At 38.0% G+C, this 23,608-nt stretch overlaps 6 protein-coding genes across 6 annotated transcripts; 4 read left to right on the plus strand and 2 right to left on the minus strand.

Annotated features, from left to right (window-relative positions):
- Positions 1-580: 580 nt before the first annotated feature.
- TRIVIDRAFT_224489 (uncharacterized protein) lies at positions 581-922 on the minus strand (the record flags this gene model as incomplete). The annotated part of the gene is made up of 1 exon (XM_014098536.1): positions 581-922. One exon carries the CDS (start codon positions 920-922, stop codon positions 581-583), a length of 342 nt encoding a protein of 113 aa, XP_013954011.1.
- Positions 923-11,159: 10,237 nt separating this feature from the next.
- Positions 11,160-11,861, plus strand: TRIVIDRAFT_216472 (uncharacterized protein; the record flags this gene model as incomplete). The annotated part of the gene is made up of 3 exons (XM_014098537.1): positions 11,160-11,195; positions 11,251-11,391; positions 11,443-11,861. The coding sequence occupies 2 exons, from the start codon at positions 11,263-11,265 to the stop codon at positions 11,578-11,580; spliced, it is 267 nt and encodes an 88-aa protein (XP_013954012.1).
- Positions 11,862-12,274: 413 nt separating this feature from the next.
- On the plus strand, positions 12,275-12,544 carry TRIVIDRAFT_9723 (ankyrin repeat protein; the record flags this gene model as incomplete). The annotated part of the gene is made up of 1 exon (XM_014098424.1): positions 12,275-12,544. A coding segment is annotated over one exon (270 nt), but the record flags the coding sequence as incomplete, so codon positions are not given.
- Positions 12,545-14,274: 1,730 nt separating this feature from the next.
- On the plus strand, positions 14,275-15,447 carry TRIVIDRAFT_46830 (uncharacterized protein; the record flags this gene model as incomplete). The annotated part of the gene is made up of 1 exon (XM_014098538.1): positions 14,275-15,447. One exon carries the CDS (start codon positions 14,275-14,277, stop codon positions 15,445-15,447), a length of 1,173 nt encoding a protein of 390 aa, XP_013954013.1.
- A 1,709-nt stretch (positions 15,448-17,156) lies between these two features.
- Positions 17,157-18,129, plus strand: TRIVIDRAFT_68193 (uncharacterized protein; the record flags this gene model as incomplete). Its single annotated transcript, XM_014098539.1, has 3 exons — positions 17,157-17,169; positions 17,235-17,248; positions 17,788-18,129. 3 exons carry the CDS (start codon positions 17,157-17,159, stop codon positions 18,127-18,129), a joined length of 369 nt encoding a protein of 122 aa, XP_013954014.1.
- A 1,297-nt stretch (positions 18,130-19,426) lies between these two features.
- Positions 19,427-21,821, minus strand: TRIVIDRAFT_68192 (uncharacterized protein; the record flags this gene model as incomplete). The annotated part of the gene is made up of 4 exons (XM_014098540.1): positions 19,427-19,505; positions 19,625-19,679; positions 19,831-21,596; positions 21,808-21,821. 4 exons carry the CDS (start codon positions 21,819-21,821, stop codon positions 19,427-19,429), a joined length of 1,914 nt encoding a protein of 637 aa, XP_013954015.1.
- Between the last annotated feature and the right edge of the window lie 1,787 nt (positions 21,822-23,608).

Below are 23,608 nucleotides of genomic sequence, written 5' to 3' on the forward strand. Positions count from 1 at the left end.
TCATTCTCATATGGACAGTATTCATCCAACCAAGCCGCAAAGCCAGCCGCAAAGCTAACCGCCAGGCTGCCTGCAGCTCTAACAGCCGCAAAGCTAACCGCCAGGCTGCCTGCAGCTCTAACAGCCGCAAAGCTAGCCGCCAAGCTGCCAGCAGCTGTAACAGCCGCAAAGCCCGCCGACAAGCCGGCTATATCAGCTACAACAACAGCTGCTAGTGCTAGAAGAGATGCTGCTATACCTGCCAGAAGAGCCGGAAAGAGAGCCAGAAAGAGAGCCAAAAAGAAAGCCGGAAAAAGAGCTAGAAAGGGACAACACTAGCCAAAAAATTACCTACCTGTAGCAAATGCCATTCAGAAGGCCCCTTTCCACCCCCCATCTCACATAAGAGTGCACGACCCCCCTCTCTCTTGGCTTCTTCATATTAATTTAGAATCTCTTATAATATTAACTATGTATCTAGTGCGTAGTTTATTACAAGAGGTAGTTAACAGGAAATTCTTATGCTGCAGGACTAATTAGCATAACGCCCGCCCGGGAGTTATGTAACCAGACCTCTGGGGATTTTCCAGTTACATTAAGTCTATGGCTCAGCGCATTTGGCGCCAGTGGCAGCGTTAACACAGACTTGGGTAAGGATTGTGTCGCTGCCCGACTTGTAATATCCTTCGCCGCAGTAGCCACCGACGTTGCAGAAGATGGAGTCGCCGCACTTTGGTCCGAGGTTGGGGAATTGAGAATCAGGCTGGTTGGTGCAGGTTCCAGTCTTGACGCACACATTGTCAGTGGAGGTGCCAATGTCGCCGGGGCCGCAGATGAAGCCAGACAGACAGTCGGCATTGGTGTTGCACTGAGGAGCGGCGGAGGAAGTGAGGGCCATGGTGGCAGTCATGATGGCAGCAGACTTGAAGAGAAGGCTGAACATTTTGGCAGCTTATAAGAGCAGAGTGGTTTTATGTTAAGAAGAATGTTGGATGCTTTGTTGACGAGTGTGAGGATGCTTGTTGATAATTTCCATTTCATCAGGGACATGCACCTCTATTTATACATGAAGTTGCCTGGTATGTGCTTTCTGAACATGGCATTCTAACATAGCAAAATATCCAACCATTACCTACTGTGGCTTGCTACAAAGTTTGTAATACTATTGAGATTAAACGGAGAATTGTGATGATGTGTGGCGAGACATGGCTTTCCTTGAAGACATTCTCATGGGGAATGGCGAGGAAAGATCTCAGCTACACTCAATTGAGCGACAATTTACGGGTGTACTCATCAATCCAGCGTCCTAAGTTATCAGCTATTTACAGAGCAGTGGTGGCAGAGTTGAATGTCGGTAATTCCGTGTCGAGAGATTCAGTTGAGCGACTATTTACAGGTGTACTCATCAATCCAGCATCCCATTTTATCAGTTACAGAACAGTGGTGGCTGAGTTGAATATCGGTAATTCCGTGTTCGAAAGATTCTCCGCGCAAAAGATACGCAGTTCCCGGGGTGCTTGTGGCTATGCATGTACCTATGTAGTATGGTGCAAAGTTAATCGCATGTAAAGTATCTCGAGCAGCCGATAGCCGAGATGATCGGTAGATGAGGGTTAGGGAGGGGGAAAAGTGTGGGGGTAAGAAAAGCCACCTTGTTATAGTAAATGAAATACACTGTCCTGTCTTTAGCAATGTTACAGCAGGAATTAGGAGTCCTACCTGGAATGCTGAAATATAAATGCTCCATAAAACAGCCTGAATGATGTTATATGTTTCTACCAATCTCCTTAGTCTACGATCAAGTGCCATTCATAGCATATTGTCTCCCAGATGCTGTCTGCGTCTGGTTGTTACCCAATTACTCCCATCTATCACAAGTACTGTTCTATTGGATAAGCTTCAACCCAGAAACCTGAGGATGCAGCTGCCAAGTCGGAACCCTCTGAACTTATGACATTGACGTGTAATGCCGTATTATTGCTTCCTCCCCCAATCAGATGCTACAGAATAAGCATACGAGGCTGAGTCTAGAACAATAGAGACTGCATACTAATAGGCCCGATGACTAGCGTGAATCTATCCTTTAGCAGACCTAAATAAAAATTACATTCCAGGCGCTTCAGCCAGCCACCAGCCCCGACAGCTGGTGTTCTTCCTGGCTTTAGCCCAAACTCACCTCTCCGCTGATGAATACTAAGCCTACGGCATAGAATTATATTACAGGTATCCAAACAAGGCACTGTTGCCTTGAGTAATAGCGCTGTTATCCATCTATCCTTTGCCTCCCGCGAGCTTCGGCCCTATAACCAGGTGGCGATGCTGTCTTCATCCCTCTGCGTTTGCCCTTAACCAGCGGCGCAATTCAGCACGCCTCTGCTTGTCTAAATTCACTTATTCAAATGTTTGTAGCCGCCATATTGAATACTAGAAATTAATCCGTCCGAGCCCGTGCCGGCTGACGCTGATACTTTTAATAGCAATACGCTAGGTCTCATCACTCTTGTCGTCTGTCATAGCCGAGCTTACAGCCGAACTTGAACCCCTGTGGTCGGCGCATATGGTAATATGTGTTTAACTAAGGAAAGCAGAGCCAAATACCAGGAATACAGCCGTTACAGCGCTGGTGTTATATCTCAATAACCCTACCATAAGAAGGCAGCCAACCTATTATACTGTATATAGAGAATAAATAAGACATATGGTACTTATACTATATATAATATCACACGCTACTATATATTAAAAAGCACTGAGGAGTTATGTAATATATATATATATATATAGCAGCTGGAGACTACCTAGTAGGTGATGGAAACTGTGGAGAACCATGCACCTAAAGGTTAGTAAAGGTACGTATTCCTAAGGGACAAACCGTAGTTCTGGTTTATGTTGGCGGATAGGCCAGGCTGGGTATTCGAGCAATGTATTTCTTCTTGTCACCAATGAGTAGAGAGTATCAAGTAGATTCAATCTGAGTATTGTGGTATCAACTGGCTATCTAACCTATTCTGAACGAGTGTATCGAATGAAATATATAATGCGTTGTTCACTTTGGTTCACTTCCGCTCAAATTGTCGCTAGTTCTGTGGCAATATCCGCCATTGTCGCGGAAATAATGGGGATAAACCTACTATTACGCTGCCATTCGCATTATAAATTGATCCTTAAAATTGAGGTATTTTCGCGGCGCTTAGCCAAATATGATTTCCTATCTGTGCGTCGATTATACCCCCGGAAATCCACGGGATGTAGTGGCCTTGGGACTTGTCTTGCAAGAGTTGCGTATTACCACCGAGCCGGACTGGCTTAATATGTGGTGTAAATTTAAGCTACTGAGGGACTAGGTGGGTAATGAAACTGATATGGATGGCTGGAGCTTTGGATATTTTGTTTATTAGGCCTTGGCCAAAATTTTGCTCAGGTAAGAGTGTTGCTTTTGATATCCTTCCTTGAAGATGCCGCAAAGGATAGTGTTTATCATGGTGTTTGTTGTCTTTCAAAAACGAAATCGTGAGACTCTAAATTCGGGGTCCTATAATGCTAAAAATCGGAGACATTGAACCATAATAAAGAACTTGATGGGATCCCGTATATTCTAATGGATATAGTCGTATGTGCTTGAAAACAGAGGCAATTTGGTCTAAGTGGATAAGTTGACCTAAGATATTAAAAAGAAAAAATATATAACAGCTGGTGTTTACTAATGGTTACCTATTTAACTATTAATCTACTGGTTAGTGGCTTATTTATAAAAAAGCAAATGGAGTATATACTTTAATAATAAAATATAGTTAAGCTTTTATTAATATAGCCTTTTTATTATTTACTAAAATTTACTACTATTTTTTATAAAATAAATAAAGTTTTTATTTATTTTATAACTATTTTAGTTAATTTTTAATATTAAAAAAAAGTTAAAAAATTTTTTTTTTTTTTAATTATTAAAAAGTAAATAAAAGTATTTTAAAATTAAAATTAAATAATATATAATATATATATATTTTTTATATTTTTTTTAATATTATAAAAAATATATATTTTTTAACTTATATATTAATATTTTTAAATAATAATTTATATATTATTTATAGCTTTTATTTTTATAAATAATAAAGTAAATAAATATTAATTTACTATTATAATTTTAAATATTTTTCTATAATTATTATATAAAAGTTAAATTTAATATTAAAATAAAAAGTTTAATATTATAATAATTAGTTTAATAAAAAGCTATACTTTAGCTTTTAGTTTAAAATCTAAAATTAATCTATAGCTTAATTTAATTAATAATAATTAATTAAACTAAACTTTAAAAATTTAAGCTATACTATTAGTAAAAGTATAAAAAGTATAGCTATTTATTAAAGTTTAAAACTAAATTTAAAATATATATATATAAAAATTTAAATAATATAGTTTAAATATAATATAAAATTATATTTTAAATTATAATTTAATAATTTAATTAAAATAAAAAAGTTAATTATTTATTAAATAATAAAAAATAATAATAATTTTTAAAAATAAATTATATATTTTAAAAAACTTAATAAAATAATATAATATAAAAGTAAAGAATTTTTATAGTAATTAAAAATAACTTAATAGTTAATTAAAAACTAATTTATAAATAGTTAAAATAACTAAAAGTAATAAAAAATTATTTATAAATATAATAAAAATAATAATTATTATAATAAAAACTTATAATAAAAATATAATTAATATAATAAAAAAAGTATATTAAAGTTTTTTTTTTTTTTTTAAAAAAAAAAAAAAAAAACTTAAATTATTTATAAAAAAAAATATAAATTTATTAAGCTATTAATTAATAATTAATAATTAAAAATTTAATAATAATTATTTTAATTTTAGTTTTTTTAAATAGTTTATTTTTTATATTTAAAAAAAATAATTATTATATATATATAAATTTATTTTATATTTATTTTTTTAACTTTTTTTTTAATTTTTATAAATAAAATTATTTTACTTTTATTTAAGTTAATAATTATTTAAATTATTATTATAATTATTTTTATAATATTATTATTATAATTTAACTTTTATAATTATAATAATAAGTTTATAAAATAAATAAATGTTAAATTAATTTTAAATAATTTAATTAAATAAAAGAAAATTTTATATAGTTAATTTAACTTATAATAATTAAATTACTTTAAGTTATTATAATTTAAAGTAATTATATTTAAATTAATTAAATATATAAGTTTATATTTTTTATATTTATTTATAATAGTTAAATAATTAGTTATAAATATAATATTTAGATTAAATTTATTTAATACTTTTTATTAATTAATAATATTATTACTTATATTACTTAAACATTTAGCTTAGCCTTTCCGCTAATATAAACCAGAATCTAAGTTTATCCCTTAGAAATCCTAACCTATACTAATATATAAGTTAACGGTTCGTTATATAACTCTTTTTCCTTATAGACTTTACTTTTTACAGCAGCTTAAATTTCACTAAGTATAATACAGCTGTGCTTTTTAACGCTTACGTTTAATATATTAATAATATAAAAGAGAAATTTAAAACTATTCAATAGTATTATAATACCCAACAATAACGTTTAAATATTATTTAAGAGATTATTAGGTGGAGTATATATAACGTCGGTATATAATACTTAACTATATACGGAGGTCCCTACCAAAAGCTTTAGCTGACTGCCTTTTTAATTATAGTGGTTTTGCTTGGCAGAAAAATGGCCTGTAGCCACTATAACTCAAAAGGCGGTCAGCCAAAACTTTTAGTAGGGACCTCCGTATAGGAGATAAAGATAGGATTATAGTTTATATTATTGCTTTAAGCTGTATTACCACCTGCTCCAGCTGTTCCTTCTGGTTTACTATTTTATGTTTTAATTTACAGATTAATTTCTATTGCTTAATAGATTCTTCTTTAAGATCCTTTAACTCTTTTAATACTCTGCTAAGCAGTGCCTTTTCGCTATTATCTCCAGCGGTTTCGCTTATAATATTGATAGTTAGTTTAAAATCTGTATCTATAGACGAAGCTTATCTGGCGCGCTTAGTCGTTTGTTTTTTAGCATCCTTGGGCACCTGACTGTCCCGTCGATTTATGTCTGTCGCCTTTGCGCTTAGCTTTACTAAATCCCTTTAAGTGTAAGGTAGTCTAACCTATATATTTATATTTACTTTTTTTTAACGTTAAATAACTATATTATAGGACTTCTTATATTAATAAAAAAAACCCATTAAAATTACTAAAAGCTACTTTTAAAAATACCTTTAAATAAATATTTATAATATTATTATTTAAAATAAATTTAATAAAGAATTTAATATATAATTAAATAATTATAAAATTAAATAGCTAGTTAATAGTAATATAATCCAGCTGAACTTTCAGCTAAAGCCCTTATAAAAGCATTATTTTAAACTTTTATAAATTTAATAATATAATCTTATTATTAATATATTATTAATAACACTACTATTATTATTTTAACTATTTCTACTGCTATTAACTATAGTTAATTAAGCTACTTTTATAAATAATAATATTCTAAGCCTAAAAAATCTATTAATAAAAATATTATAAAAACTTTATTAAATTAATATAATAATTAAAAAAATCTATTTTTAATTAAGCTTTATAATTTATATAAATATTTATAAAGAAATTAAAATATTAAACTATTAAAAGATTTTATAACTAAGCTATTAGCTTTTAATATACTTAATAATTAAGTTTATAATAAAAGATTAATTTTAAATTTTATTTTAATATATTAAATTATTTAATATAGCTAAAAGAAACTATTTAATAATCTATAATTAAATTAATATATAATCTATTTATTTATAAATTATATTATATAAAATCTATTAATTAAATATAAAAATAATTATTAATAAATATATTTTAAGCTTTTAAGGCCAGGCTTATAAAAAAATAATAATTTTAATTAAACTAACACTTATAGGTTATAAAAACTAAGTTATAGTATAATATAGCTTTTTTTTAAAGTAAATTTAATATACATTATATTTTATTAATCTTCGTAAATAAAAATAGCTTAAAAAAATATTATAAATAACTTTAATTTAATATAGTTTATAATTATTACTTTAGTTAATCTACTACCTAAAGCTAACTATTATATCTTTTAAATAACTTATTTTTATTACCTTTACTTTTTTAAGTCTTTAATTAATAAAAAATTAAAGCTATAAACACTTACTATATAAATTATAATTTATATTAACCCTTTATTATTATAAAGGTAAATAATATAAAAAAATATTACTAACTATATAATAAGCTTAAGGCTATTTTAATACTTAATAAAACAGTTAACTAAATAGTTTAAAAAAATAATATATTTATATTACTTTTAATAATAGTTTATATTAATATTAAATTTTAATAATATATATAATAAAGATTAAATATAATACAGCTGTAGGCCTAATTAATAAAAAAAGCCTTTAGTAAAAAAAATAAAAAAATAATAACTTAACTATTTACTATAATTAACTATAATAATAATATAAGTACTATAAATATAGGTAATTAACTTTAAAGCTATTTAAGCTATAACTACTGTTTTTAATAAAATAATTAATAGTTAATTTTATAGTTTTTTTTACTAAATATTACTTTTATTAATAATTATCTTCTTTAGCTATATAAGCAGCTAAGTTAATAATATTATATTATTTAAATTAAATAATAACAGCATTTAGTTAATAATATTTATAAAATATACAGTAAGTAAAAATTAAAGTAATAGTATTTATAAACTACAAATAAATTTATATTTATTTTACAGTATAATTACATCCGCTAAAGAAAATAAAACTGCTATATAGCTTACTAAAGCCACTAGGTTAGTTTAATAAAGTTAAAGTAAAAGCCTTTTATAAAAATAGGTGGAAATAACCTTAATTGCAATGCCCTAAGGACTTCAATAGGTTGTAATAAGTGTAATATAGCTATTTATATCGGGTCGAATTGCTAGGACTTATATTACAGGCCAATTTTAGCAGGCAGCTAATATACCTTTAATTTCTAACGATTTAATTGGCTATAACCCTTGCAGGGTACATAGGTTGGACCACCTCGCACTCAAAGGGATGCATTGATCGTTTTAGCAACGCGGGGCTCACCCGCCCCACCTGCCTGGTCTCCCCCGCAGTGGGATCCGCCATGGTGCAGATATCAGCTCCATACGACAACAAACTGATTGATAAAGTTGTTCCAAAACGTAAGGAGTATCAATTACTTTTCCCTGTAGGCGGCGAAATGGGTGTCGCCAAATTGGTTAGAGAGCGATTATAGTAAGGATCCATTTTTAGCCACTTTGTAGCCTGACATCCCTGCCAGCTTAGACTACAGTAGAAGGCGAATTAGGTCGCTCGCTTTCCTGGTGTAGTCGACTTTTTTAGCGGAATCCGTTTCCTGATGCTTGTGGCGGTGCACTCCTACCCACCTGTACTTCAAAGTATCGTCGCTGATTATCATAACTAATTGTTATCACATAGCGGCAAGAGCCCACTTTCATGAAATACAGTACATTACATGGTGTCCCCTTTATATGTTGAAATGCTCCACACAGTGTCGGTTGGCGCTCATTCACACTAGGCGCTCAGCAAAAGTAGTCATTAATTCTCCAAGGAAAGTTAAGGACAGGGGCGCAAATACAATGTCGAACTCCACGTTTTACAGCGCTTCCGGTCGGCAGAATCGATGCGGGGCATAGTGCCAGCTGGGACCCTAGGAGCCCACCCGCTTTGAATGGTGATGGCCATCAGAAGCTCGACCAACGCTGTTGCATTAGCCATAAGAAAAGCCTTGCCTGGCCTTGAACGGACGAGTAGTATTGACTAGGCTGACGCCTGCACTCATGCCAAAACTTTGTTCTGTAGCGACTAGACTATGCGCAGCCCAGCCCAACGGATAGCTGCCTTGCTGCCTGTCGCTTGAATCGGCATCGACCCTGTAACCAGCCCCGCGCGGCTCATGGCGATAACTGCACCGCTCCCTCAACCCGAATGCTCGTAACTATCCTGCTACCGACAGCTCGTGTCGTGCAGATCAACAGTTTGAATCATGCGTCTGTTACATCGCAGCGATACGGGAATCCCGAAGTAGAACCCCCGCTGAGGCTTCCCTACCGCAAGCGAAGGCAAAGCTTTTGTTTGCTACTACAGTTAGGGGACAAAAGTCTGCGAACGCCCCACACAACCACCCATACCTCAATTTCAAAACTAGATTTTAAACAGCCATAACTTCTTCAATTATATAGATAAATACAATATATTATTATTATTAAAAAGCTTTAATTCTGCCGTTTAATATTTTATATAATAACCTTTAGCCTAACGTACAGCTGTAAGGCGGCGAGGGAGTGACTTAATTAGCCGGTTAATTAGGTCTTATAGAATTACATCCTATATAATAAGCAGGTATTATTTTATTTCTTTAATTAAGGTTTTATTTCTTTTTAAATCTTAAAGATAAAGGAACAATACTATTAACTTAGCTTTAAAAGCTGCTTAAATATATTTAATTAAGTTAAAATTTAGTAAATATACTGGCTAATTAATATATTTAATTTTATAAATCTACAGCTACTTTAAAGTACTTTTAAAATTATAAATTTTTATATTATTTTACTAGAATTAATATATCTTATTATATATAAAAAGAAAACCTTTTAACAGTGTTTTTTAATAACTTTTAATAGTATATTTATTATATAGTGAATTTCTATTATATTCTATAATAATTAACCTTATTTTACTACCTTTTTAAATCCCTATTTATATTATAAATAAAATTACAGCTTTTTTATAAACTATAATATTAACTATAGCTTTATTAAACTTTTTATAAAACTTATAAAATACCCAGCTATAGCTGTAATTAAGTTAATTTTATATTATAGTTTTATTTAAAAAGATTATTTAAAAGGCCAGTGTAAGTTAAAATTAAAGTTAAACTTTAATTAATTATACTTTTATTAATTTTTTTTTTCTTTTTTAACTTTATATAAAAAATAACTATTAAACTACTATTTCTTTTAATATAGGGATCTTTTATATAAACCTTTATTTACACTTATAGAATTATTTAATTATTTAATGGATAGTTTTTTTATATATTTTACTGCCTATAGTATTAACTAAGGTAATATAGTTAATTTAGCAGTTTTATTTAATTAGTAAATAAATATATTAAACCTTTATTAGTGTAAGCTTAAGCAGCTGGCTTAAATAGGCTTTATTATTGAAGGATTAAGTAGATTACTAATGCTTAAAGATATAGTATACTATTAAAACTAATGTATTAAAATCTTAGGCTACTGACTGATAAAACTTACCGCTGAATATCTCAGCGTATATAACAGCTTTTTGCTTATTATTAAATTAATAGTTACGCTAACGATTAGCGGTTAAAATAGCCTTAAAACTAACGTTTAAAGCCATTTAGTTATTATACAATTGCAATTTAAAGTTAAGGGTGGTAGAGATAATAATTATAGGGTGAGGGGTTAGGCGGTGGGGCGTTTGCAGACTTTTGTCCCCTAACTGTACTAACCACTGATACTGCATAAAGCTGCTCTGGGCATCATTCAGTTTTGTGTCGTTAGTGTTGGGCTCGAAACGTCAATATACTGGGAGATAAAATAACAGTGGAAGCTCCCTGCGGGTTCACTTCTTTAACTGGCTACTAATTGATGTATTTCCCCCTCCACACGACTGCAATGACTGTGACGTGAGATTAATTAGGTGTTGCATTGATGGATACGTGGCTGTACTACGGGCCAAATGCCCAACCTTACCGACGATGACAAAACAGACCGTGACGATTTTCTGGATCGTGTCGCCATAAATCCATTTATACACACAAGCAGAGGCATTGGGTGAGCTCTCACGCCTTTCTACCAAACATACCGAGCCACAATAGTCCAATATTAATGCGTCTTTTAGTATAACTTAGGTCTCCCCAAGTGCAGTCGTGGTTAGGTACCTATGCATGTTAGGCTTGCTGCTGCATATTCACATGTCAGCTGGCTGGAAACTTTATTCCACTCGTGTCACAGGGTTTGGCGTGTCCTTTTAAGACTTTGCCAATCCCCAAGTCTCGGGAGCGAAAAGCAAGCACCATACCACATCCCTTCACCACCCCCAACGTATATACTCTAAGTAATTGATATCCAACCCCTACCACCGTCGTCTAGGTTTGTCTAACCCATGAAAGATACCAGATGCAATGAGTGACGCCTCAACTTACCTCAGCGTGGGTGCTGGTGTTGTGGGCACCGCTGCTACTGTGGCCGGCACTGTGTATAGTTATAAAGCTTACAAGCATTCAAAGAGCTCGAACTCAGGAACTGCTCAGGTAACCATTTGAAATCCACTATCCTAGCCCATTTATTCTAATACGAACTAGGCCGTTCCGCTAGAACGCGTTACAATATCCGATCAACCTTCCCCTCCTCTTGTTGTCCAAAGCGAGGCAGTCCGCAGGGTCCAAACTGGACTCTCATCTGCCAGTTCCGCATCATTCAGTACCGCAAGAACGCGTTGAAGTCTTTGTACTCAGTATTAGGGCAATATATCTGGCAATTGATATCATGGATGGGTGATTATGTGTTGCGAACTCGGAGGAAACTTGCTGCAAGCTGTCGGTCTTAACATATTCAAAGTAGCTTTATAAATGGGATAACAAATTGGCTGGAAGTGTCTTTGGACGAGGCAGGCGGGGATTACAGGTGGACCAGATTCTGTCATTGTTAGGCATTGTTCCTTCACTACCTCTCCGCTACAAGTTGCCTTTATAAAGCCACACAAGCCACAGGACTAGCCTACATTAAAAATTTAACTAAAACCCAGCAACGCCTAATGCGCCTTCTAGTGTTTCTAGTGCACTACTGTAGCTGTTTATTAGATGATTGATTAGTTATTGAAATAAGATGTAATATTATTGGGGATTTAGGAGCCGCTAGCTTTATTCATTGGGTCTGACTGTCTGAACCTATTAACACTGCACAGATACTAGGGGATAGTAGACTATTGCTCTCTCCCAGGTTAAGAGAAATAGCTCTTCGGATAAAATTTGATATGTCTATTGTTCTCTTACACCACAGAAAGAAATTTACACCAAAAGTACAATGATCATAAAAGAAGCCACGACGCCGCAACCATCGCTTAAACAAAAGGTAGTTGGGCAGCATTAGGCAGAAGTAAGTCAGTAAGCAACCCATAATCTTAGCCATGGGTGGACACCACTACACGCATCCATTGATAGCCACCGTTTGTTCGCAACAAGATTGCTCCTTGATGCTGGCGCAGATCCAAATTTGGTTGCACATGACGGCTGGACTCCCTTGCACCTCGCAGCATTTGAGAAAGATGGTGGCGCCGTGAAAACACTTCTTGGCCACGGAGCTGACCCCACGTTGACCACAAAGAAGGGTGATACAGTTCTCCAACTGGCGGTTGGCCAGTTCGGCGTAGGAGTCACCAAGGAGCTGCTGGAACACGGTGCGGAGAAATATATCAATAATCGGGGAGAAACAGACGATACTGCGCTCCACTTGGCCCTGAAGTGCTCAGATTGTGATATTGAGATGTTGCAGCTGCTTATTGATCATGGGGCTGACATTGACTTGCGGTCGGGTGAGGAACTATCCACTTTAGAGCTGGCTGTCAACACACTTGACGTTGAAAAACTCAATTTGCTTCTAAGAACCGAAATCAAATCTCGAGCGGATCCAAAGTGGCAGTTTGATGACTTGATTCAAGCAAAAGAAAAAGCAATAACTTTGTACTGGCAGTATGTTGCGGGCAAACAAACGAAAGAGGCTTCAAAGTGTATCGATATGGTAACAGTCTTATTAGAAAAAGAACTCAAATTACAAGGCACGGAATCAGGCACGGAACCAGACATGAGGATCAGACATGAGGATCACAAATGACCTGCGTATGCAGCTCTTCGAAAGTGGAAGTGAACACAATTAGGAGTCTTTCGATTTCCTCTGGTCAATGAAGTCGGCCTAGACTGCCCATTGCGCCATGTACCAGATCTCAACATCAGACAATAAGCATCACATATTTCGATATTGGAATTGCAGGTTGAGTAATCCGGAAGCCACACGTCGCTGAATGGTAACATTCGAAGTTGCTGAATGCCCTTAAGCTACCCCAGCACTTGAGCCCATGATTAGCTTATTCTTTTGTGCCTGTCAAATAACATTATTCTACCGCCGATCGACGACAGCTTGATAGGTACATGAATATCATATAGTAACGTTCTTTCTATATGTGTCTAAACAAAGAACATTATGTTGCGACACTATTGCACGGGGAAATCGTTTCTTGTTACGAGGTTTGCTCGACCGGCTCTTGCGGGCGAGTAGGCCCAAGTACAGATCGGTCATTAGCTGGATAATACTATAGGAGCCCAGTTCGTCACACGTGGGTTATAACAGTGAGCTGAACAAAAGCCACAAGAGGCTTGTTGGCTAACATCTACTACATACTCTCTACAATGGGTAAGATCTTACCAGCCAGATGCAAGCTGAAGGTACCTATGTAAGCAAAGGAGCTGAATGGGACGATTCTTGCCTTCAAACCCCACTATCATTCAAACAGCTTGTTCGGCGCGCTGACTTGGACGTTGCATTTTAATTTGACGTCTGAATGCGCAGCAATGGCACGGCTCGTATGCACTCAGCCTTCGGGGACCCCAGAGTACGCCGACGGTATTATCCTCATACAATATATGTAGGTAAGATTGATCCTACTTACCAGATGCAAGCTGACGCGCTGACTTGAAAGCCGCATTTTCATTTTTGACCTTTGAATGCGCAGCAATGGCATCACTAAAACTCCAAGCCAAGAAACAATCAATGCGAATGCGTCATGCGGTCACACTATCGTCAGGCTGGGGGACTTCAGACTCGGCTGGGGAGGTATCTTGCCGGAGAATTGCTCAACTCTCGATGTATATATACCGGGCTTGTTTCCGCAGAGGAATGCAGTTTCAGATCATCTCAGACCTATATATTCACATCTTGGTTGCTTTGGTTTCATAAAATATCGAACTGCATTAGCAAGTGCACATCTAAGGAATATCAGTCTTGGCTGGCCTATCCGGATGCTGTAAAGACCAACATGTACATTACACTGTCAAAGGCTGCCCACAAACCATCATCGTTCAACTACGACCTTTGAATTTTCGACCCTAACCCACCGTCGACGCCATCCTTATCTGGTGAGGATGGCCACAACTCTCCTGAAGATGCTCACGCTCGCAAGCGTTTTGGTCTCTGCCGAGACTACCTGGAGCGAAAGCCTTGTCCTCGCCGACTGCGGCATCGGTCTGGGGCCAGATGGTGGATCTACATCACGCGAGATGATGTACTACTCTGCTGAGGCTTGGGGCGCACCAACATACATGAAGAACGTACCGTGGGATGGCTCCTACCCCTGGCGTGGCAGCGGCGTGTCTCAGACCCTTCCCAACGGTGATACATGGACCGTTCTTATTAACAACGGTGCTGGAGATCCAAATTTGGCTGGATGGGCCACTCATACATATGATAATGTTGCTCTTTCATGCTGGAGCCGGCATTTGGATGGGCTCTTCACACTGGCCGACGGCAAAAAGTGCAGCATGGCGTACATCTGCAATCACCAGTCATTTCCAAATCCGCCTCCAAATCCGCCGCCAATTCCTCCTCCAGCTCCGCCTTCAGGCCCGCTGGGCGAGAATGCGACTCCTGGTGCCCTCAAATACCAACCTGTAATCGACTTTGACAAATCAGCCTGCTACAACACCGCAGCCATCACCCGTGACGGGCATTGCAATGATGGTCTCGAAATCGGCCAAGGTGATTGCCGCCAATTGGATCGCCTGTACAACAGCAACACATACGTACGCGAAAAGTGCACAAACGATGGCTGGTGCTTCTACCTATATGGTTACTACTTCGAAAAGGATGAAGGAGGCGCTCTGGCGCACGGCCACAAGCACGACTGGGAGCATCTGGCCGTCTGGACGCTTAACAACGAGGCGAAGTACCTTGGCTGGTCGGCTCATGGAAACTATAAAGTCAACAAGCCCAACTCGGTCGAGTGGCAGGGGAATAATCCCAAGTTTGTGGTGGAACGCGACATGGCTACCACCCACGCGTTCCGCAGGGCAGAAGGAAACGAGCCGCCCGAAAATGCATCGGGAAAATGGTATTGTAGTCCGTTGGTCAGTTTAGAGAGGATGGATGGAGCACTTAAGGAGAAGATGTTGACTCACGACTGGGGCAACGCTCATCCTGATCTGACTGATGAGCGATTTGATAAGGCTTACTGGTCTACTTGGGCGGATGCGAAGGCTCTCGACCAGGCTGGACCACCCCGACCAGATCCTGTCCCACCGCCTCATCTAGAGTTGTAAGTGTAATGTAGGAGATACTAGGGGGGCCTCAAAAACGACCACAAATCCCCTAAGCTGCTACGTTACCCTAGGGGGGTCACTGACTAGCGAAGGGACCCTTAATTTGCAAAATGTTAGGTACAAAGGCAATGGTGCTGTTCAAATTGAGAAGGGATTTGACAAGGATGCATATATATATATATATATATATATATATATATATACTCACGTACATGAAGAGATTTGGAGAATCTTACTACTTGCCGATGGATACGTTGCACCAGTTTATTTATGTTCCCTGTAGGAAATTGATGAAAATGATCTATGCTGCATTTTCAAGCACCGATCTGGTTCTCTTAGTAATCATTAAATTATATGTAGATACTTCCTCGCATAATGTTCAGGCGTATATCAAAACAATGGCGTAGGAGCATCTAAATGTGGCAAGATTTGAACGAAATAGTTTATATATTACATATCCATATCGATATCAAGGCCGGTGAACAAATTCAACTAGTCCTATTTTGTATCCATCGATGCAATGTCATACTCATGGTATGCTCCGCTTGGATAGTTCAATAGCCACGTCCTGACGGTCGCGAGCAGGCAAGTGAAATCATCTTCAGTCTTGCGTAGCTATTATAACAGCTAAATGTATTATCCGAATCTTAGAACTTGGAATTTCCTTCCTCATTCAGTTACCTGAGCTCACGCTGCTTTAACATGAGTAGCCCCTGAGCATAACCTGAGTTGTCCCTGAGTCGGCCGGCTGTTTAACTTTAAGTGGGGCTTTATTTTCCACACCCCTTCCCATCATTTACAAAACATACTATAGATAGGGTATTTTCGGCTTACCGAATGCTGACAAATAGAATACGTAAGTTACATTTTGCTGCTATAAGCTCGTTTTGGATTGGGTAAGCAGGGAGGTCCCGGGAGACCTACTCGGTAATATAGAGTTAGGCTATCTATCTCTTGGGTGGCCGCCACTATGTAACCGCGCTTAGAAGAGACGCTCATTTACAAATGTATTCCTGCAGAGACAATGTTACAGCTAGCCTCGGCTTTTATGGCTCCGATAGAGTCCGATCCCTTCTATAGTATTCGTATATGTTATGGTTATTAGAATATCGTTCTTGATTAATCCAGTCAGGACTAAAACATTTATTTGCCCGCCTATGTAGCCATTACCATATTCCAAAGGCTGTGTATTATTTTTATCAGTTGGGTCTTAGTATTTGAGAAGTTACGGATGTTTCGATATCTACTACGTTAGCATAATTGCGATAATGGTGAATTCCTGAGAGGAGAAATTCATAAATCTGGATCTTCTTGAGTGGATAGCAGGATATAGCCTGCCACTTTAGAGAAATGCGTTAGACGAGGAACCAAGATCAACCAGACAACTAGCTGAGGATATTCCAGTGAATAGTGCTAATATATTTAGTCCCTTTTATTGCATTTATCTAGATAATATTCTTTAATATAAATCTGTATAGAGCCTAAATTTAATATCAAGATGAGTGGTTCAATGCTTATATAAACCTATATAAGTTTGTTTATTAAGGAGAGTTGAGAGCTATTTTTTACTCTTAGGGAAATTCTAGGATAACATCGGAAGGAACTACTAAGAAGAGAATCTCTCCAGCACTGACTTTATATTAGCGATTTGTAGCGGCGTTTCTTATGTTCTTTAGCTTAACTTAAACATATATACAGCAGCAGGCGAAATGGGTGTTGCGGGTGGGTTAGATAAACATGAGGAGAAGACCTACTTTTAGTTAACGGGTGGCTTGACATTCTGTCAGCTTGTACCACCGAGGTACTCTTACAAGTTGCAAAATTACAGAACTAAAAGGAGGAAAAATTCACTTTATGCGCTGTTAAAATATATGAACGTAGAGAGGGCCATTTGGTGAAAATGCATTTATGTTAACAACAATGCGTAACTGTCCAAAAGGTATAATAAGACGACTTCGTCAAAAGCATTAGTAAAGAGGCTCGCACACCGTTCAGGTCCTTGGTGCCTTAAAGGCGCCCTTTTGGCCGCCTTATCCTTGAAGACGTGGCCCAAACCATACCTTGCGTCGCCGTGCATGCAGATGTCAGGTGAGGAACTTGGCCACCACGACTAGTGCTCATAAAGCCTCAGACTCTCCCTTTATCTTCTGTCTCAAGAGTAGCATTTACCCCACAGATTTCCTACCTAGCTAGTCAAAGATTACTCCCACATACGCACACGTTCCACACCACGCGATCGACAAAGACGATTTACTTCGCCTTGCAGCTATTATTTCTGCAATCATGGCAAGTTTTTGAATACATATGCATTCGATTTAAACATGGCTAAAACATTTGCAGGCTACCACAGAGGCGTATTTTGGGAATAGCCCTGCCAGCGAGTTCAAGAATCTCAACACCGTCCATTTTATAGACAAAGAGGCATTTATCAAGATCAATCATGGCCTTGACGAAACGGATTCCTGGTTTAGAGAATGGAGTGAGCCTGTGAAAGTGGCCAACGCCCTCTTCAGAAAGGGAGTCTTCAATGAGCAGCGCCCAAGGTGGACCGAGGCTGGCTGTCTCTTCATCGCTCTTTGCATTCATCGCACCAATTTGGAGCAGAACCTTGGTAAACCCTTCGGCAATGAGTCGGTTAATGGAGCACTTCAACGACCCGTCCGATCACCTAAGCTTTGCTAGACGTTGCTTCAACTCCGGCTTACCGGCGTTCGAATTCCACATAAAGTCTGGATGGGTTGCCAATTGGATCTCGGGATATGCATCTCACAGGCCAAGCTGATGGAGACAAGCGCGCTTAAGTTTTATAAGGAAAAGAAAGGTGAGGGATTTAATGGCAAAGCTGTCAATGATTTGCCAAAGATCGAAAGTGTTGGTTTGATGGCTTCTGTGCAAAAATATAAATCTTAGAGAGGCTTTTTGTTTGTGCTAGAAATGATTAAGTGTCTTGTGCTAAATGCCTTCGTAGGCATCAATGCGTGCGGTTCTAGATCCCCGTTGGTTGATAAAGTGCAATACATTTAGCTGTTATGGACACTGGATATATAAGTCCAATTCTCTATGCTCTTTGGATAGTTTTAGATAGCCGGTCGTTAACAAAGTATTAAGACTGAGGTAACTAATATATCATTATCCTGTAATATATTCGTATCGTAATTAACCTCGTCTATTAGTAAGCAGCTTTCACAGTCCAATGAGCAGATGGGAGGTATGATTGGCTCCAGTCTCAGGACTGCTTTTAACTCACTTACGCACAATTTTGGCCTGTGATAATTTAACCATGCCTGTTACAGCATATATTTTTTTAACGTATCTAGTAATATTTCGCTTGCGCGCAATTTGAGCCTACGATAATTTAACCACGCCTTATTATACGGCGCAACCAGCACAGAATTATAGCTGGTTTGCTTGCGCGTAATTTGAGCCTACGATAATTTAACCAACGTCTCATACGGCAGAATTATTTAAGCCTCTATACTACTAAGTCCGCCAATAAGCCAGCCATTTAAGTTAACCCTATAATAGGCTTAATATATACCTACGTGATAAGTAAATGCGCCCACTAAGGGGTTTAATGTACAGCTATTAAATAGGTGAACTATTCTGCGTACTTTAATAAATCAGGAAGTACATGTCACTGTACTTAGTATACTAACATCCTGACCGGCTTCGTCCTAAAAAACTCTACTCTCTATCGGTTTGGTTAATACGTTTCATTGGCTCCTGTTTTGTAAAGTTTCTCTCCGCACGGACCAATGTTGTGGAACTGTGGCTAGTACAGTGCGAGCTTCATCTCATCGCTATGTACCGTTTCAGGACAGTCTTAATAGTTCTGTTCGTTTTTGGATAAAGTGCCATTTCCGGCTCCCGAGGTCTTTACCCTCGGCACGCCTATATATTTCCAAACTTTCACGCTTTTTTTTTTTTTTCTTATCCGTTACTCTAAACAAGGATACCAGCATGTAGTTGGTATAAACAATTATCCTTTATTCAAGTCGTCCTTGGTCGAGCCGTAGTCGCCCGACCGATCGAGCCCAGTCGAACCAACTTCCGATCGACTATCCCGTAATTAGTCCATTGCATTACATAAGCTATCATCACGTGCGACCTTCCTTGGCGGCCATATGCCTGACAGGCGGTGACCAGAAGAACAGGGACCGCAAAATGAAGTGCATACATGGAGATAATAAGAGCACTATTGCGAGGCGTGTAGCGCAGTCGATATATGCGGACTGTGTATTTCTGTATGCTGATCATTTCTCAATTCCCTGTTTTTCTGGTCACCGGTTGACTGAGTCGTGAAAATATAGAACAGAACTGATTTCATTCTTAACTAGCTCTAATCTATAGAAAACCGCATTATTAATACCCGACCTGACATACACCCAATGGTAACTGTAGCTCCAAACACAGCTGATGCATTTGGTCGATACTCTGGAGGTAACCAAATCAGAGGCTTATTATCTTTCGTAATCCATGTTTCATCAGAGCTTATGCCATAGTAATGAAAGCCCGTATCTCGTGATAATACTTCGGGTGGTGTCTTTATAATAGACGCGTCAATTTTTTGGACTCCAAGGTCAGTAATGAGATGTGAGTCATCTGTTGCGTCGAATGCTATGAATCCAATGGACTGGCTATTATGAAAAGTCTGAAGACAATTGCCTGAGTTTGTATCCCAGACCCTAAATGTATTATCAGATGAACCTGAGGCGAGGCTGGCGAGCCGCTGGCCATTAGGTGAGAAGACAACTGAGAATACCGAGTCATTATGACCCTCAAGGGTCTGCAGACAGGCGCTTAAGTTTGCATCCCAGACCCTAATTGTATTATCAGATGAACCTGAGGCAAGCCGCTGGCCATCAGGTGAGAATATAACTGAGTTTACCTGGTCATTATGGCCCTCAAGGGTCTGCAGATAAGCGCCTGAGTTTACATCCCATACTCTGACTGTGTTATCGTTTGATCCTGAGGCGAGCCGCTGGCCATTGGGTGAGAAGGCCACTGAGTATACTGAGCTAGTATGGCCCTCAAGGGTCTGCAGACAGGCGCCCGAGTTTGCATCCCAGACCCTAACTGTGCTATCATATGAACCTGAGGCAAGCCGCTGGCCATCAGGTGAGAAGACAACCGAGTTTACACAGTTATTATGGCCCTCAAGGGTCTGCAGACAGGTGCCCGAGTTTGCATCCCATACTCTAACTGTCTTATCGTCTGAGCCTGAGGCGAGCCGCTGGCCATCAGGTGAGAATATAACTGAGTTTACCTGGTCATTATGGCCCTCAAGGGTCTGCAGACAGGCGCCTGAGTTTACATCCCAGACTTTAATTGTTCCATTGGATGAACCTGAGGCGAGCCGCTGGCCATTAGGCGAGAAGACAACTAACAATACCCAGTCATTATGGCTCTCCAGAGTCTGAAGATAGGCGCCTAAGTTTGCATCCCAGACCCTGATTGTATTATCAGATGAACCTGAGGCGAGCCACTGGCTATTAGGTGAGAAGATAACTGAGTTTACTGGGCTATTATGGCCCTTAAGAGTCTGCAGACAAGCGCCTGAGTTTGCATCCCAGACCCTGACTTTTGCGTCGGCTGAACCTGAGGCGAGCTGCTGGCCGTTGGGCGAGAAGACAACTGACGATACCGAGCAATCATAGCCCTCAAGGGTCTGTAAACAGGCGCCTGAGTTTGCATCCCAGACCCTAATTATACCATCATCAAGTGAACCTGAGGCGAGCCGCTGGCCATCAGGCGAGAAGATAACCGACAATACCCGGTCATTATGGCCCTCAAGGGTCTGCAGACAGGCGCCCGAATTTGCATCCCAGACTTTAATTGTCTCATCATATGAACCTGAGGCAAGCCACTGGCCATTAGGCGAGAAGATAACTGAAAATACCCCGTCATTATGGCCCTCAAGGGTCTGTAGACGGGCGCCTGAGTTTGCATCCCAGACCCTGATTGTATTATCAGATGAACCTGAGGCGAGCCGCTGGCTATCAGGTGAGAAGACAACCGAGTTTACACAGTTATTATGGCCCTCAAGGTTCTGCAGACAGGCATCCCAGCCTGCTTCTACAGCTGGCTTTAATAGCATCCATAACGGCTCTTCATCCTTGAATATTATCCGTATTTTACTCCGCAGAGGGCTAAAGATAAGTGCAGACACATATACTTAGAGTGGTGAATATTCAATCACCCATTTGTTCCGAAGAATAAATCGTCTGGCATCATGTACGAAGCTGGATATTTGGCTCTAAGGCGTTTGCTCCTGCTCTAGTTAATATACGTGTACACTCAATTTAATGAAGTGGAAACCAACTTCAAGTAGGTCTGTAAGCCTTACTATTGCAAGAATACCTTCTGACATACATCGTAAAAGACTTAGCGCCTCTAGCCAATGGAGAAAATAATGGCGCAAGAACATATCAACTAAGCCTCCCTCTTAGAAAGCACTCTCCATACAACCGCCAATATTGTAGTCGCAGAGATAGTCAATCCAGTAGATACATAAGTACCGTACCGCGATCAGGGGATCTGGATTATATTGTTGGAGTTGGCTGATAGGATATCCGGGAGCTCCTAAGCAGTAGATGTCACGTCGTAACGTGGCATTCATAGATTAAAGTGATTGAGAAAAGATAGTATAATAAATATCGTTTGCACGAGAAGTAGAGATAGTAGACCAGGCTTTATCTGTAGTCAAATAATCTTTTGCCAATTAATAGATAAAGTAAATTGTATTACCACAAATAGCAAGAAAAGAGCCGCAGAGACATATTATTTCTGCAAATAACAAGATATCTTTTAAAAACTCCTTAGGACTTCCAATAAGAAAGTGAAGTTCGTATAAGGTAACTGGCCGGTAGACAGTCAATATAATAGTAAGGACCTGCTTGCAGAAAGAGATATTCTTATCGTTCTTTAGTTTAAAAATCTAATCTAACATCCGCTCATAAAGAGAATTAAGACCAAGTAGGTAAGTTTCTAGCTCCTCGAGTACATTCCAACTTTAAACATCTTCAAGATTCTAACAGACTAGGGCCACCCAAAGAAATATATTATAGGCTTTAGAAATTAAATAGCGTTCGGTCTCTTCTCATATTTCATCATCATAGCTATTCTCTTCCGCTAAAAGAGTTACCTTATAACGGATATAAGTTTAAACAGCGGCGGAGATAGAATTCTCATTTAGCTCGAGGCATAAACCAATCTTCTGCTTAGCGCTTTTAAGTTTGTTCTCAATGTCAGGCCAGTTGCAACTTAACACAATCCATTTAGCAGAGGAAAAGGAGGAGATCTCCCTAACCAGGGTAAAAAGGCTTAGAAGTTCTTCTGTACACTCATCAAAAGCGTCAATGATTAAGACGGCATCTTTAAAATCAGGATCATCAAAAATCGCTTTAAGTATCTTAGATAGAGCTGTCCAGGCATTACTATCTTCAAACAGCTGTTTACCTACATAATCGTACTTATCTCATACATAAGAGATAAGCGATGGCTGCTAAACAATAAGGCTATAGATGAGCCCCCGCAGCACAGCTGTTGCACTTCTTAATCTTACCTCAGTCGCCTAGCAAAAGAAGTATAATAGGCGATATGCTTTAAGCTCCTCTAGCTCATCAATAATACCGCACAGCAGCATAGTCTTTCCCTTACCAAAGTCCCCTTTAATCCAGAGTAGCCAACACTGCAGATCGTTGCACCACATCTAGAAGTCGGCATAGTCTAGGATCCAGCAGTATGAGTCCCTAAGTAGGCTGCCTTTGGTTTACTCAATGCGCGTTTTATCATCGCGGGGATCGGTGATTCGTAAATCTGCTAGGCAAGGGTCTACCAAAGGGGGCGCGTAGTTGTAGATATCACCTTAATGGATCCTGGCATTATCGCCAAATTCGTTATTGGTAACATCGCGGATGTGTGACGCCATTGAATTTATTAGATTTAAGGGCTTCTAAAGGAATAATATTAAATCCTTAATAGTCGTGATGAGGGATGAGACATTTAAGAAATATATGACGTTAGGAGCTAGCTTAACCCCTCACTTTATAAAGATATTATTGACCAATTAACCGCCTTGATATCCCACCAAATTTTCATTATGAAGGGATACGTTTAATTGATTATTTTATTTTGCATGTACCAGAAGCAAGATTTGACT

This window comes from Trichoderma virens, assembly GCF_000170995.1.
Source record: "Trichoderma virens Gv29-8 chromosome Unknown TRIVIscaffold_82, whole genome shotgun sequence".
Lineage (NCBI taxonomy): Eukaryota > Fungi > Ascomycota > Sordariomycetes > Hypocreales > Hypocreaceae > Trichoderma > Trichoderma virens.